The sequence below is a fragment of the Hakea prostrata genome, chromosome 3 (genome assembly GCF_041222555.1).
Source record: "Hakea prostrata isolate BN-2017 chromosome 3, UWA_Hpros_2, whole genome shotgun sequence".
In the NCBI taxonomy this organism is placed as follows: Eukaryota; Viridiplantae; Streptophyta; class Magnoliopsida; order Proteales; family Proteaceae; genus Hakea; species Hakea prostrata.
The window spans coordinates 22,290,612-22,304,008 of record NC_142602.1 but is presented as its reverse complement, the minus strand read 5'-3'; the positions used below and the strand labels follow the sequence as shown (position 1 = coordinate 22,304,008).

General features: G+C 35.6%; 1 protein-coding gene across 1 annotated transcript; it reads right to left on the bottom strand.

Annotated features, from left to right (window-relative positions):
- Positions 1–919: 919 nt before the first annotated feature.
- On the bottom strand, positions 920–3,412 carry LOC149021605 (cytokinin dehydrogenase 3-like). The gene is made up of 5 exons (XM_089147148.1): positions 2,759–3,412; positions 2,350–2,477; positions 1,844–2,131; positions 1,344–1,612; positions 920–1,236 (listed from the first exon to the last, which is right to left on the bottom strand). The coding sequence occupies exons 1-5, from the start codon at positions 3,396–3,398 to the stop codon at positions 921–923; spliced, it is 1,641 nt and encodes a 546-aa protein (XP_089003274.1). The 5' UTR covers positions 3,399–3,412; the 3' UTR covers position 920.
- Between the last annotated feature and the right edge of the window lie 9,985 nt (positions 3,413–13,397).

Genomic DNA, 13,397 nt, shown 5'->3' with positions numbered 1-13,397 from the left:
TCTTACTTGGTTGAGTGTGAGTGGGATACTAGCTAAGTTGTTACGGTTGAGAGAAAAAGAAAATCATAAATGAAAGGAATACAATGGAATCGTTTAAAAAAAAAAAAAAAAAGGATTTCCTCCCCTTGCTCTCTATCACTTTTTTCTGAAAAAGAAAGTTGATCATTTACCTCCATCATCGTGATTAGTTAATTTGGAACGTATACAAACCATTGACTATAGGAACACAAAGAGACACCTCTTGTGGATGTTACTTTATTTAATGCATACCATACAATGGATGCAAAGATTTACTCTAGTGGTTAAATATGTCAATGGAAAGGGTCTAGATTCTATAATGACTGCATCAATAAGAATGAAACCATTCTATGCACACTACAAAAAAAATTGTTTTTAGTGGCGGTTTTTTCACCACTAAAAGTGCTAGAAACCGCCAACATTAGTTTGGTAACGATTTAAAAAACCACCACAAATCGGCCATGAATTGTGCCATGCGTGTAACGTGCAATTAGTGGCTTTTTTTTTTATCATCTTTAATACAAAAAAAAGCCACAAATATTCATATAAAGATGTGCAATATAAGAACCATTCACATGAAATCCACTATCAACTTGAGTAGTTCCTAAAATTTTGATGATGTATGGGAAGATGATTTTCTCTTCTCAATTGTGGATTTACTCCTAGTAATCATAACCACTATGGTAGGGTATGGGGGCACCAAAATGATTTTCCTTTCTTAATATAAGAGAACATTAACATTTTTATTGATTGCATTATATTAAAAGGTGAGGACTGTTACATATATACCATGAGAGTCGAGGTGATGGCCATTTACCAACTTAGACAACCCTACGATAACATTAACATTAAAATTAAGTACTGACTATTCATTAATTATGAACTTTCAATAGGAATAAAAGTTAATTAAAAATCCTTTGACCAGGAGACAATATCGCTAATGGATCAAACTTGGTTTTCATTTCTTTGAATGCCTCCCATTTCGGACCGAAATGATTCATCCACTCTGCCCTGGTTCTGTAATTGGGAAGATATTGTTTCACCTTAATGTCAGCCTCTTCACAGAACTTCAATATTTTCCTGTTCTGCTCCTCCAATACCAATAAATCATGATCTTCTCTGCATTCATGCGATATCTCTCTTGAACTAGATTGTAGTAGTCCAACAGTATAGAATATATCTTCACTTGGAATTACTGCCGACATCTTATCATCCCACCTGCAAAACCAAATGCATTTGATTCAGGGACGGTTGAGAATAAACCCAGTTCGTCACTTTGATTAGTTCACCATTCTTTCTTCAATAACTAATTCTTCATTACTCACTTGCTTCGAAGCATGGGGTAGACAAGGATAGGACCAGCAAGGTCGGAGGTCTGTTGAAGGATTCCCTTGAAAACACCTGCATCGAAGTCCAAGATTCGAGATTTGGGTACGAAGAGATTAAGCCAAGGGTGAGGAACATCCCATAGTCCTTTTGAACGAAGCTTCAGTTCTCCACTTCGAACCCTATTTAGGAAATCTACATAGGACACATCTTTTGTAAAGATCATACCAGGAATGAAGCTCAACCCTGTCAGCAACTGATCTAATTCCTGGAGAGAGAGAGAGAGAGAGTTTGTGAGAAGCATGTTAAGATTTTCCACGTTCAAGCCTGGATACATAACTCACATGTATGAAATGGAATCTCCACCCATTTGATCTCGTTTGTTTCTGTGTTAGATGGGATGAAAATTCCATTCACTTGGCCCTTTGATCCACAATTCATTCAATATCAGACAGAGAGAGGGAGAAAAAAAGTAGCTGTAAAGACAAAAATATGATACCCCATCAATAGTATCAGCAGTGAGATGGTCGTAGTATTTGGCCACTTCTAAGCAGTAAAGGACACCATGTTTGTTAGCTAGAAGAGTAGTAATTCTGGAATGGTCAGCCTCGGAGAAGAATGAGGATCTCCAGTTATTTGCAGGACTAAGGGACGTAACAAGAGAACCTTCCACATAATCCAATCCCTTTCTCATCCCTTGCACTCCATTAACGTTGATGGAGATCAAATGTTCTTGGTCTCTTGTGAAATCTGAGAAGTCAAGGTATAGCATACGTATCCATTTCACCTGCAAACACTAATCAAACCCAGTTAATTATAGATCAATCAAGATACTTAATTCCTTATATTTTCTGGGTGTATATATGTAGTTCAGTAGTTGTCACCCATACATGTTTCCAAAGCGAACCAAGCATGCATTGCAATGCAAAGCTAGACTTGACCTAAACATTCCCAAACTAGTTTGTATATTACCCATTTACCCGAAAAGAAAAACATGTATATTACCCTGCTTGGGGCCTGCTCTAGGGCAATTCTTGCTCGGGTGATGATTCCAAACTGGCCAAGTCCTCCCAATACAGCAAAAAACAACTCTGAGTTCATGTGTCTGGAGCAGGTCACAACCTTGCCATGCCCTGCAGATTCGTTCAGTTAATATAGCCAAAGGAATTATACGAATTAAGAATAGACGTTGGCTAGTCAACAAGGGCCACAAGTACTGTTTTCCATCTATCTTCCCTTCTTCACATGTGGTCAAGTGAGAGAGGACAAAAACTATTGGGTGGATTGAGGGTCTCACAGGTAGGATTATTCTCTCTACAGCAAGGACCAGCAAGAAAGGATGGAGGAGCAGATAAATTAAATGAACAGATCGAAACAAGATACGTGTGAATTGAAGCAGATGAGTTATATATACCAGTAATGACGTCTAACTCATAGACGTTGCTGATCTGAGGACCATGGCGAAAGGTTTGGCCACTTATGCCGGCATTAGAGAGGGTTCCTCCAACTGTTAGATACAAATAGTCAGTCCAGGACCTGGGTGCAACCCCATGCTCAAGGGTTGTATTCAACACATCGATCCACAGCTGCTCTCCTCCGACATCTACATACAAAGCTGATTCATATACTTTAATCCTTCCACCTAATCCACCATCTCCACGGCGCTTAATGCCCATGGCTCTCATGTCCACAACAACACCCCTTTGAGCCATGGCCTGTCCATGCAGCGAATGTCCTTGACCCCTTGCTGCAATAGTAAAAGGACCATGGGAAGAAGCGTAAGAAGATCTCACGAGAGCCACAATGTCCTCCTCAGACGAGGGATAGAGGACTGCAGCAGGTATCACTCGGCTCACTTTGCCAAAATCGGTAGAGGCCATGCTAATGGCTTTCGAGTCAACACGAAGCGTGGGAGCCACATCTAGTGACTGAAGCTCCCTTGGCAATGAACTAGCAGCAGGCCATGGCTTTCTTAGGCTCGTTATCATCAACACCAAACGTTTTACAAAATATATCACCATGAAACAACTCCCAATGCTCTTGCTCTTACCCATTTTCCTGTGATATGTAAAAGAAAAAAGCTCAAAAGAGTAGAAGAAAACTAAAGAGAACTAGATTAGATACAATGAGATTTGGGCTTTGGTACTCGGGGGTATTTATACCGATAATTATAGAGAAGAAAGGTCTGAAGACTTGCAGGAAAACGAGGATAAAATCTTCGGATGCAGAGGAAAATCTTGGTGTCTGGATGCACATACAATTTCTTTTTCTTTTTTCAAAGATACCGGGCCGAACCAGACAACAGAATCATATCCATCAAACGTCATATAGATTTATTCCTCATAGAAATTAATTCCCAGGCTGCAATAAACAAAGTGGACCAAGACCAAGACCCCTTGTAATTTGTAAAAGACATTTAATGTCTCGGAAGATTCCGAAGTGACCCAAAGGATGTCAATGGCTCAACCATGTTGAACTTCAACCCGATCCGGTTTGGTTCATCTTCGGTAATAAATAGGTTGGCCAGGGTTTGGCCCAAGTTTCGGTTCGATTCAGATATGGGATTATCACTAATTTGGGTTGGTTTAATTCGGTCCAAGCCAATACCAAACATCGCACTAGATCGAAAACCGAAGTCGACCCATCAAGAATCTGGTTTAAATTTGATGGTTCTCAATGGCTCGGTTCAGTTAGGGTCTGACACCCTGATCAACTTCACCCACCTACCATTATTTTGGCTGAAGGATCAAACCCGACAACGCACAGATATGGTCCAGATCTTATGAAATTACTTGCCAACTTCCTCTGGTCCTGACTCCTGAGTAAAATCTTATCGGTCAAAAACTAAGTGGGGTGGGAGCTGGTGAAGACTGAGAGAGTAGTAGTACTATTCCCATTTGAATAAGAATGGTTTTTGGGTCAAAGTTTGGTATTCTAACCAGGTTTTTTCCCAGATTTTTTTTTGAGATTCCCTTCACTTTTTCCTCTTTTAATTGATTTGCAAAGATCTTGCCCCTAACCTATCCATATCAAGAAACGTTGTGCTCTGCCCGAAATCTTTCTGGTTGCTTACGATATTGAGTTGGATGGAGACATCTCCTGGTTTTGTTTCGTTTTAAGATGTGATTCGCCGTGTAGCTCTAAGCCTCCAGGTAACTATGAAGTATAAAACCAAGTGATAACACAATACCATGCAGTCCATGATGAGATTTTTTGACTTTTATAATGGTGATTCGAACTTTTTGACTTCAACCTGAGAATTGTTTTATGTACAGTATCCCCATTTTCACATAAATTCTTATTCTAAAGAGTCTAGAATCTAGAACAATGAATGTATCCAATATGAGTTTTTATCAACTGTGCAAAGGAACATTTCTGAAGATCATCAGTTTAGTTGATGACCGACTTATATTAGAAAGTTGAGTCGATCACATGGATCTAGGGTTTAGTTTTTTTATTTTATTTGGGTAAAAGGATGTAGAGATTGTAATCATACTGGGAAGTTTTCCTCTTTTCACATTAGGGATGGCCTTTTTCTCCATGTTAAAATGATAATTTACAAATAAAAATATTAACTAAGCAAGCAATCAAAGGTTACTAGCATATGCCTACCTAACCGAAGGCTTTGAAAAGCTTTTCCTTATTTTATAACATAATTCTCCTTTATCTAATATAGTTAATATCAAATGGACACAACCCAATCTAGGTCTTAGCTAGATATGAGAATTGTTGGAGTGCACTATCTTCCACTACGAGTCTTTCATTAGTGAGTTGGTTCTGAAGCCTTGATTATGAAGGAGCTAACCGTAGAAGAAATTGTTTTGGGATTTTAAAGTTATTCTGTAAACAACTTTCTCCATAGGATTTTCTCTATTATACATCTGGAAGATGGTTTTTTTCCAATAAATTATCTGAAAGAGGTACAAGGCTAAACAGCTATAACCCTACTCTTCTTCGGATCCACATCCTCTTTAATTTCTTTTCATACAATTCTCTACAATTCCCTCATAGGATTGTGTCATGTGGCATTAAGTAATTTAACGATCACCCAATTCAAAATAGAGTTTAAATAAAATTCAAATTTATGGGTGGGTTTAAATAAAATTCAAATTTAGTTTGAATTGGGTGACCGTTGGCTTATTTAATGCCAAATGGCACAATCCTAGGAAGGAATTGTAGAGAATTGTAGGAAAAAGAATTACAGAGGATGTGAATCTCTACTTTTCATTAATAGTAAAGTAAACCTCATCTCACCTTCTATATAAACAAAAACAAATTGTTATAGGAAAAATTCACGGACCTAGTTCAAGCCGGAACCAAAGAATCAATATAAATAACCCAATTCGACGGTTAAATGAAACAATGAATATGAGCCATCAGATCAGGACAAAAGAATCCGATGGTTGGCCAAGGCTTCAATACGTATGACGATGAGTACATATAGAAAAAGGGTGGGAGTTCAGGTAAGAGGTTAATTCATTTTTCTGTTCCGAAAGACTACAGTGAGCTTTCTCTTTGCAATTCCATATCTAAGTGCTCTGGCATTCTCCCCTTCACAATTAAAGCTTCTTAACTAACTTGATCTTCGGAGCCAGGTTGATGACAGCAATTGGCTCCATGTCTAATGAATTCTCCTAATGGTTGCAGAGTTGAAGTTGTTCAGTGACTTTCAGACCAAGCAGCTCAAGTCCGAACCAAATCAAATCCTTTTAGTGTTGGAGTTGGGTGGTTCATCAACCTACTAAAGGTATGTGCAAATACCTTTAACCATAAGCTCAATATAATCATACCTACTCATACATACAAGGTATGCCCTAATTTTCATTAGTTGCTCTGCATGTGTGCAAATAATTATTCATATTTAATCACTTTTCTAATTTTCTAAACAATACTGATGACTTCCGGCCTACTCTTTCTTTCAATATTGAACTTGATAATTGTTACCCCAAAAAAAAATTTTCAAAAATTCTGCCTGACTTAAGAAGGTAACACTGAAAGCAAAGAGCATCAAGTGTAGATGACAAGAGGTTTGAGCAAGAAAGACTAGAATGATTAGTAGAAAGACGATTTTGATTAGAGAGGATCCTATAGTTGACTCTAGGTCTTCGGGAGTATCAAATGTAGGACCCATAAAATAAGTATTGACAGTGAGATGACCTCGAACCATACATGTGCACTGTGAAACCTAATTCCTTCGAAATATTATTCCTTCTCCATAACACACCTAATAGGAACGTACCAAAGCTGTATTCAGGTATTCTTACTTGCTTGGACAGTAACGAGGGAGGTATATTTGGGTCCCGGTTTGCTTGTTTTACCTGCAACAGAGATCTGGAAAACGTCATGCGCGCACTGTATATACATTTGTTTTACAATTCACTGCAGTGACACAGAAAATCTTCAAATAACAGTCAGAGAGAGAGATAGACGGTGAAAGTTGCAGAGGGTACCTGATCCTAGCTTGGACAAGAGACAGTAAGGTCCGTATAGTATAAGAGGATTTGTAGGGTTATGGGAAGAAGAGGACTACAGGGAGATACTGGAGATCTTGGTGGGGATTCTGGGCATGCAGAGTGTTCCAGCTACAGGGAACTAACTGTACAATGGATTTAATTTGTTATCCTCATTAGATCTCCTCGATCCATTGATGAATGAATAATGGTTGCATGGAGAAAATATTTTTGAATTGGAGGATAATTCACTAGGGAAACGTGCAGCTAGCAGGATTGGGCTCCTCTCTAAATCATTCCAGTTGTCCACCAAATTCATACTGCCACTAGTAGGGTAACATATCTTTCCAATGCTTCCTCGAAATCATTCCCGAAATGGGATTCTTTGATTTTTTTATTTATTTATTTATGTGAGGTTGAAGAGAGGAGAGGAGAGAAAACTGGATCCCACACAGAAGAAAGAGTGAACGTGGCAGACAAATACCATGGGCGGTCCCGGTCCCCAAATGAAAATGGTTTCTTGTGAATCTCATTTAAGACATGAATGGCATTGCAAAACAGACCAAGCTGATCACTTTAATATTAACCTAGTGGCAGGTGCATGCGATGGTAGCTCTCTCTCTCTCTCTATATATAGAAGTTCTGTATTCTGTTCCGATCCACAATTTTGTACATCTTAGATTCTAAAATCTAACGTACAATTGAAGATTTCATGGGGCCCTTGCAAAGTTGGTCGTTTTATTCACTTTCATGCATAGAAAAGCTGAGGCAGGAGCAAGTGGCATAGGGCATAATGTATATGATGCATATGGGGTGGTCCATGAGGTATCTTGGGGTTCCGGATTTAGAATATACTGCAATTCGTCACATTACCCAAAACAAGCCCGTGAGAAGGACTCAGTGCTCCATAGTGACGAACGTCGTTTTTTCGCATTTCGGGATTGTTTTGAGGGTGTTTTGGGCATTTTACTGTTTTCAATGACATTTTTGCAATTTTGTATTTTTTAAGGTTTTCTTAGCCCTATAAAATCATGTTTTGTGCGTCTTTTAAAGAGCAGCTGAATATTGTTTTTTTTCAATAAATTTTTGAGAGATAGAATTCTCCATTTCTATCCAACCTTTTGTTTGGCCTTGTTCTTAATTGTTTCGACATCAACATCCATGGCCATAGCCATAAAATGGTTTAATGCACCAAGGAATAGATCAAAAGTTTACAGTGATGTTGATTTCCACAACATCTATTTGCCTTATGTTTCTGCATCTTTACTTCAATTAAGTGCCTCAGAATAGTCCTAAATTGGAGATGTAAAATTCTATTTATCATACGTGTGAGACTTGTCCTTCAAAAGGCTGCACATATGACAGCATTTCACATTCTACTGTGGTTGAAGCATAGATTTTGAGCATGCAGTTTCTCAAATGTATGATAGTTTTTACTTCAATCCTTATTCATGGAATAATATACCACAATGTTAGAAAAAATAAAAAATAATGTTCTACACAAATAAAATTATGGATTTACTTTTTTTTTTTGGTAGAAAATTATGAATTTATTCCGATCATACTTATATATACTACTATTATAAAAGTACAAACTCATAAAGGATGGTTAGATTTTACTATTCCTAAAATGCTTTCAATCATTTACTAAAAGGATATGACTAATGATATCTAAAATTGTAATTTTATTTTCATTATTTTTTATTTAATTTTATATTAATATTAATTATAATTAATCTTCTCCACTAAAACTCAAACTAAGTGTTTCTTGATGATATTCATATATAGATTCCAAGTGTCTCAATTCCCATTAGAATTAAATTTATTAAAGACATCCCTCATCCCTAAGAAAAGAAAAAAGAAAACGAATAGAAACACCATTACCAATAAATCAATCAATTATTTACAAAGGCTAAAGTGCAGCTGAACTAAACGTTAGATAAACGGCTCTAAATATTCCTTGTCAAATTTATTAAACTAAATTTGAATCGTACAATAAAATACATATTTTTCCTCCCATATTTATGGGTTGGTTAAATTTAACTAGTATCACCGGTTGTGAATTCTCATCAACGGTAACATTGCCTCTTTCTTCTTCCTCTGTTCATTCTAGCTCATCACTGAAAACCCTATGATTCTAGTAGTTCTTTTGTTGTCGTCTTGAAGACGCTAGTAACCGCAGCGTTGTTTTTCTACTTCTTTTTTTTTTTTAAATTTAACCGGTGATAGAAGGTAGACGATTCAAATTTAATTAATAGATTTGACGGTAGATATTTGGAACGGTAGCTAACATGTTCACATGTCCGTTCAGCTACACCTTCCCATTTACAGAACCAAACAAACAAAAATGCTAACATGTTCACATGTCCGTTCAACTACACCTTCCCATTTACAGAACCAAACAAACAAAAATAACCACTTTAATTTTTAGATGTACGCTTTGCAGAGATGTAAGGTGCCATTCTAGGATTCCATTTCCGAGTACCATGGCCAAAATGCACTCCTACTTCCATCATCTCTTCCAAATTGATGTTCCAATATCTTTTTGTCATTTCTCTCCACACTTTCTCTTTTTTCTTTTTTTTTCTTTCTTTTTTCTCTTTTTTTTTAAAGAGACGAGATACCTTGAAATAAATAATTGTTACGACGGAACTTTCTACGGATCAAGCCATTAATTCCTTTTTATTCGTTATTATCTTTATTACCATTACCAACTCAACGAATCAGACAAAATAGTTAAAACAAAATGATAAATCCACTCTTAGGAATCATACTAGAGCAAGGGTAGAACCCAAGACCTCTCCACTAAGAAGCATGGATTTTTACCACTCAACCAACCTTGCATTTGCTGCATGAGTGGTATTTTACTAGTACATATAGGAATCCACATACATAATATCACCAAAGTCCAGAACTTTTCTTTTTCAAGCCGACGTGTGCAGGGCTACAATTAATTATTATTATTATTTGGCACAATAATTTTATTCAGAAGCGGGAACATGCATAGAAGAGGAAAAGCCCTCCTTCAACCACGGAGGGCTTCAACGATGTTGGTCAGCTTTGAAGGGTAGATGGTGATGAGGGTGGTGGTAAAGTTCTACTGGTTAGCTTAGCTGAAATGCCTATTTGTGAAAGAGAGCAGCCCAATCCATACTTTTCTCGAAAATTTTTGGGGAGAGATTTTTGGTGGTTAGGATATATTGTGGTTCTTTCACAGCTCACTACATATTTAGGAGAAGGGTTTACTTCCAATCTATCATTCACATTGTGTAGAGGTAGATCTTTTAAATATATGATAAAGGTGTGAGGGAAGTAAATAGAAAATCCAAACTCAACATTTGATATCAAAGAAAATTAACTAATATCATCCAAAGATTATGATACATCTTTCACAAAAATTGAATATGGACAATCTACAGTACAATTAAAAAGTTGTGAAAAAAATTAAGAATAATTTTTTTTTATATATGAATTTTACTTGCATATACAATCAAAAACCCACCGCATGATTCAAACCCACAATCACAAGGTTAAGAGTCTTACGCTCTACCAAGTGACTTAGACAGGTTTGACATGTAGAGTAACGAAGTCAATTAAGATTTATTTACATTGTTTCCTCCTAGAGGTCAAAAACATGGGATATGACTATAGCATTAGGTTTGGTTTGCTCCAATCTCTCAGTGCCTAATGTTATACATCCATAATATTGAGAATACGTCCGATTACTAAAAGAATGCGGATATAGTATACTCCTTTCTTACCGATTATTATCCATCCGATAAAATTATCCAATTAAGTTATTTATTTAGAATTATTTTTCTTATTTTATAATTTTTTAATGTGATATGTGACTATTTTCTAGATTTTTTACTAAAATAACTACCAAAGTTGCTGAATTTTAAATTTCAAACCTAGTCCTTAAAGATAAAATGGTAAATATGTAAACAGGTAGGAAAAATTGTATTCATTCTCATTTAGAAAAATCTACTTAAGAAATAACTATCCGAGTACTATCATACTATATATACTACTATTATACCAATACAAACTCATGAAGAATGGCTACATGTTATTATTCCTAGAATACTTTCAATCATTTACTAAAAGAATATGATTAATGATATCTAAAATTGTAATTTTATTTTCACTAATTTTTTATTAATAGTAATTATAATTAATTATCTCCACTAAAACCCAAACTCAAGTTTTTTTTGATATTCATATATAAATTCCAAGTGCATTGCATGTGGTATTTTAATAGTACATATATTCTGTTTCAAACCAACGTTTCAGGGCTTGGCGATGAGGGTGGTGGTAAAGTTTTACTGGTAAGCTTAGCTGAAATGCCTATTTGTTAAAGAGAGCAGCCCAATCTTGTGACATAGGATTCTCTTCTAAAAAAATTTGGGCAGAGATTTTTTGTGGTTAGGATTCATTGTAGTCCTTTCACAGTGCACCACATATTTACGAAAAGGGTATACTTTCATCGTTCACACTGTTCGGATGTAGATTTTTTTAAATATATGGTAAAGGTGTGAGAAAAATACAATCTTTTACCTTTTCAGTTAGAAAATCTAAACTCAAGTTTTGATATTAAAGAAAATTAACTAATAACATCAAAAGATTATGATACGTTTCTTCTTCTTCTTCTTCTTCCACGAAAATTGAATGTTTTGATGGAATATGGACAATCTACAATACAATTGAAAAATTGTTTAAAAACTTGCTCAAAGTTTTACCTGCACATACAATCAAATGCCCACCGTATGATTCGAACCCCACGATAAGGTTAAGAGTCTTGCGCTCTACCAACTGACCTAGAGGGGTTTGATATGTAGAGTAACGAAGTCAATTAAAATGTGTTTACATTGTTTCCCCTCAAAAATTAAAACCCTGGGATATTACTATAGCATGATGTTTGGTTTGCTCCAATTTCTCAATGCCGAATGCTATACATCCATAGTATTGAGAATGATGTCATATTAATATCATCTCCACGGTGAATTTGAAACAAATATGCATAAATAAATATATTCCTACTTTTGTTTATCATTGCATGAATTCTGAACAAAGATTGAGTTGTTTGGAAGGTGATGATAATAAGAGCAAAGAATAAGGATGTAACTTGTAAGGTTATGCAGGGAACTCGAAGGAAATTTATGTTTTGAGATGAAATTAATTACAAAAACAATTTGCTATTTCCAGTGAAATTGAATTCTAAAATGCAATTCGCATGTAATTATGTGAAGAACAACCTTGACGCATCGTATGCTCATAAACTAAATACAAATCACATGCATTGTTATATTAATTTATTTAAATGAGAAACATAATTATTAAAATAAAAGTGTCAAGGAGTTGGGACCCTCTACAGGCAAAAGTAGAAGATGTGCTATCCTCACACATTTCCACCATATATTTAAGAGGGAGTCACCTCTAATGCATTTTATCAATGCTAAAACATGGGCCCTCCAAGAGCGTGGCAGAGGAGTGTTGAGGGAGCACAATCCTCTACCCCGCAAAAATAGAGAATCTGGACTTAGTGTATACTCACTTATCTATTAAGTAATTTGGTTTTACAGTACCTTAAAAAAACTAATAAACTCATTTTGAGAGTCATGATCAGATTAAAAAAAGGGTTAAAATTTTTGCTTTTCGCTTGTGTTGGTTTTGAAAGTGATGATAAAGAGGGTTAAATATAGGTGGTAGGTAGGGGAATTTAGAAGAGATTTATTTTCTTATATGAAATTAACTAACCGCATACAAACACCGATTACATCTACCAATTTCATTAAAATTGAATGCTAAGTGCAATCCGCATGTTATCTTGTGGAAAGCAATATTCATGAATCTCAAGCCAATCAACTAAAACTAAATATATATCTAACAGGGAAATGCATGCATGATTATATTAATTTATTTAAATGAGAAATATAATTATTAAAATTAAATAAATTTGATAAGGTATCTTGCTTGAATAGAGAACCTTACCAATGTCTACTCGAGGAGAAGACATTGGTATCCATGAGGGAAGTATACGGAAACAAGCTGATCTTGTGCAAATGTGATTCATGATAGAGTCTTCCCTAGAGGAGTGGAACATGAATGTTGCGCAGCACCTGTTGCCTACGGTCTAGATCTCGATTTCCACCATTCGCAACACAGTCCTATGCATTAATTACCCAGCACTGAAGTTAAGCCCGAACTTGGACTAGTGCTTACATGCATAGATATTTCAAGCATTAAGTGTCGTTGGTCAAAACAAAAACCATTAAGTGTCACACAATAAATAAATAACACAATCGTGTCTCATGGATATATTAAAAAGATAGAGCAAATTGCATTGGCACCCCGAAATAGAAGCCTTAAAACACTGACGTTGCACTTTATATTTAAAAAACACAAAAATCCCAAAATTGAATTTTTATTGGATATATTTGTTCAATTTATCACTGAAAACCTTTCAGACATAGTTTATTATAGGGCTATTTTTTAAAATAAACAATAATTTAATTATTTTCAATGATAAATTTGACAAATATATCTAAAGAAAATCCAATTTTGAGATCTATGTGCTTTTTAAATTATGTCAGTGATTTAAGG

Coding starts and splice junctions, on each gene's coding strand:
- LOC149021605 (XM_089147148.1), bottom strand. CDS start 3,398: ATGGGTAAGAGCAAGAGCATTGGGAGTTGTTTCATGGTGATATATTTT. Junction 2,478..2,758: donor TGAGTTAGACGTCATTACTG/GTATATATAACT, acceptor ACGAATCTGCAG/GGCATGGCAAGGTTGTGACC. Junction 1,237..1,343: donor TACCCCATGCTTCGAAGCAA/GTGAGTAATGAA, acceptor TTGGTTTTGCAG/GTGGGATGATAAGATGTCGG.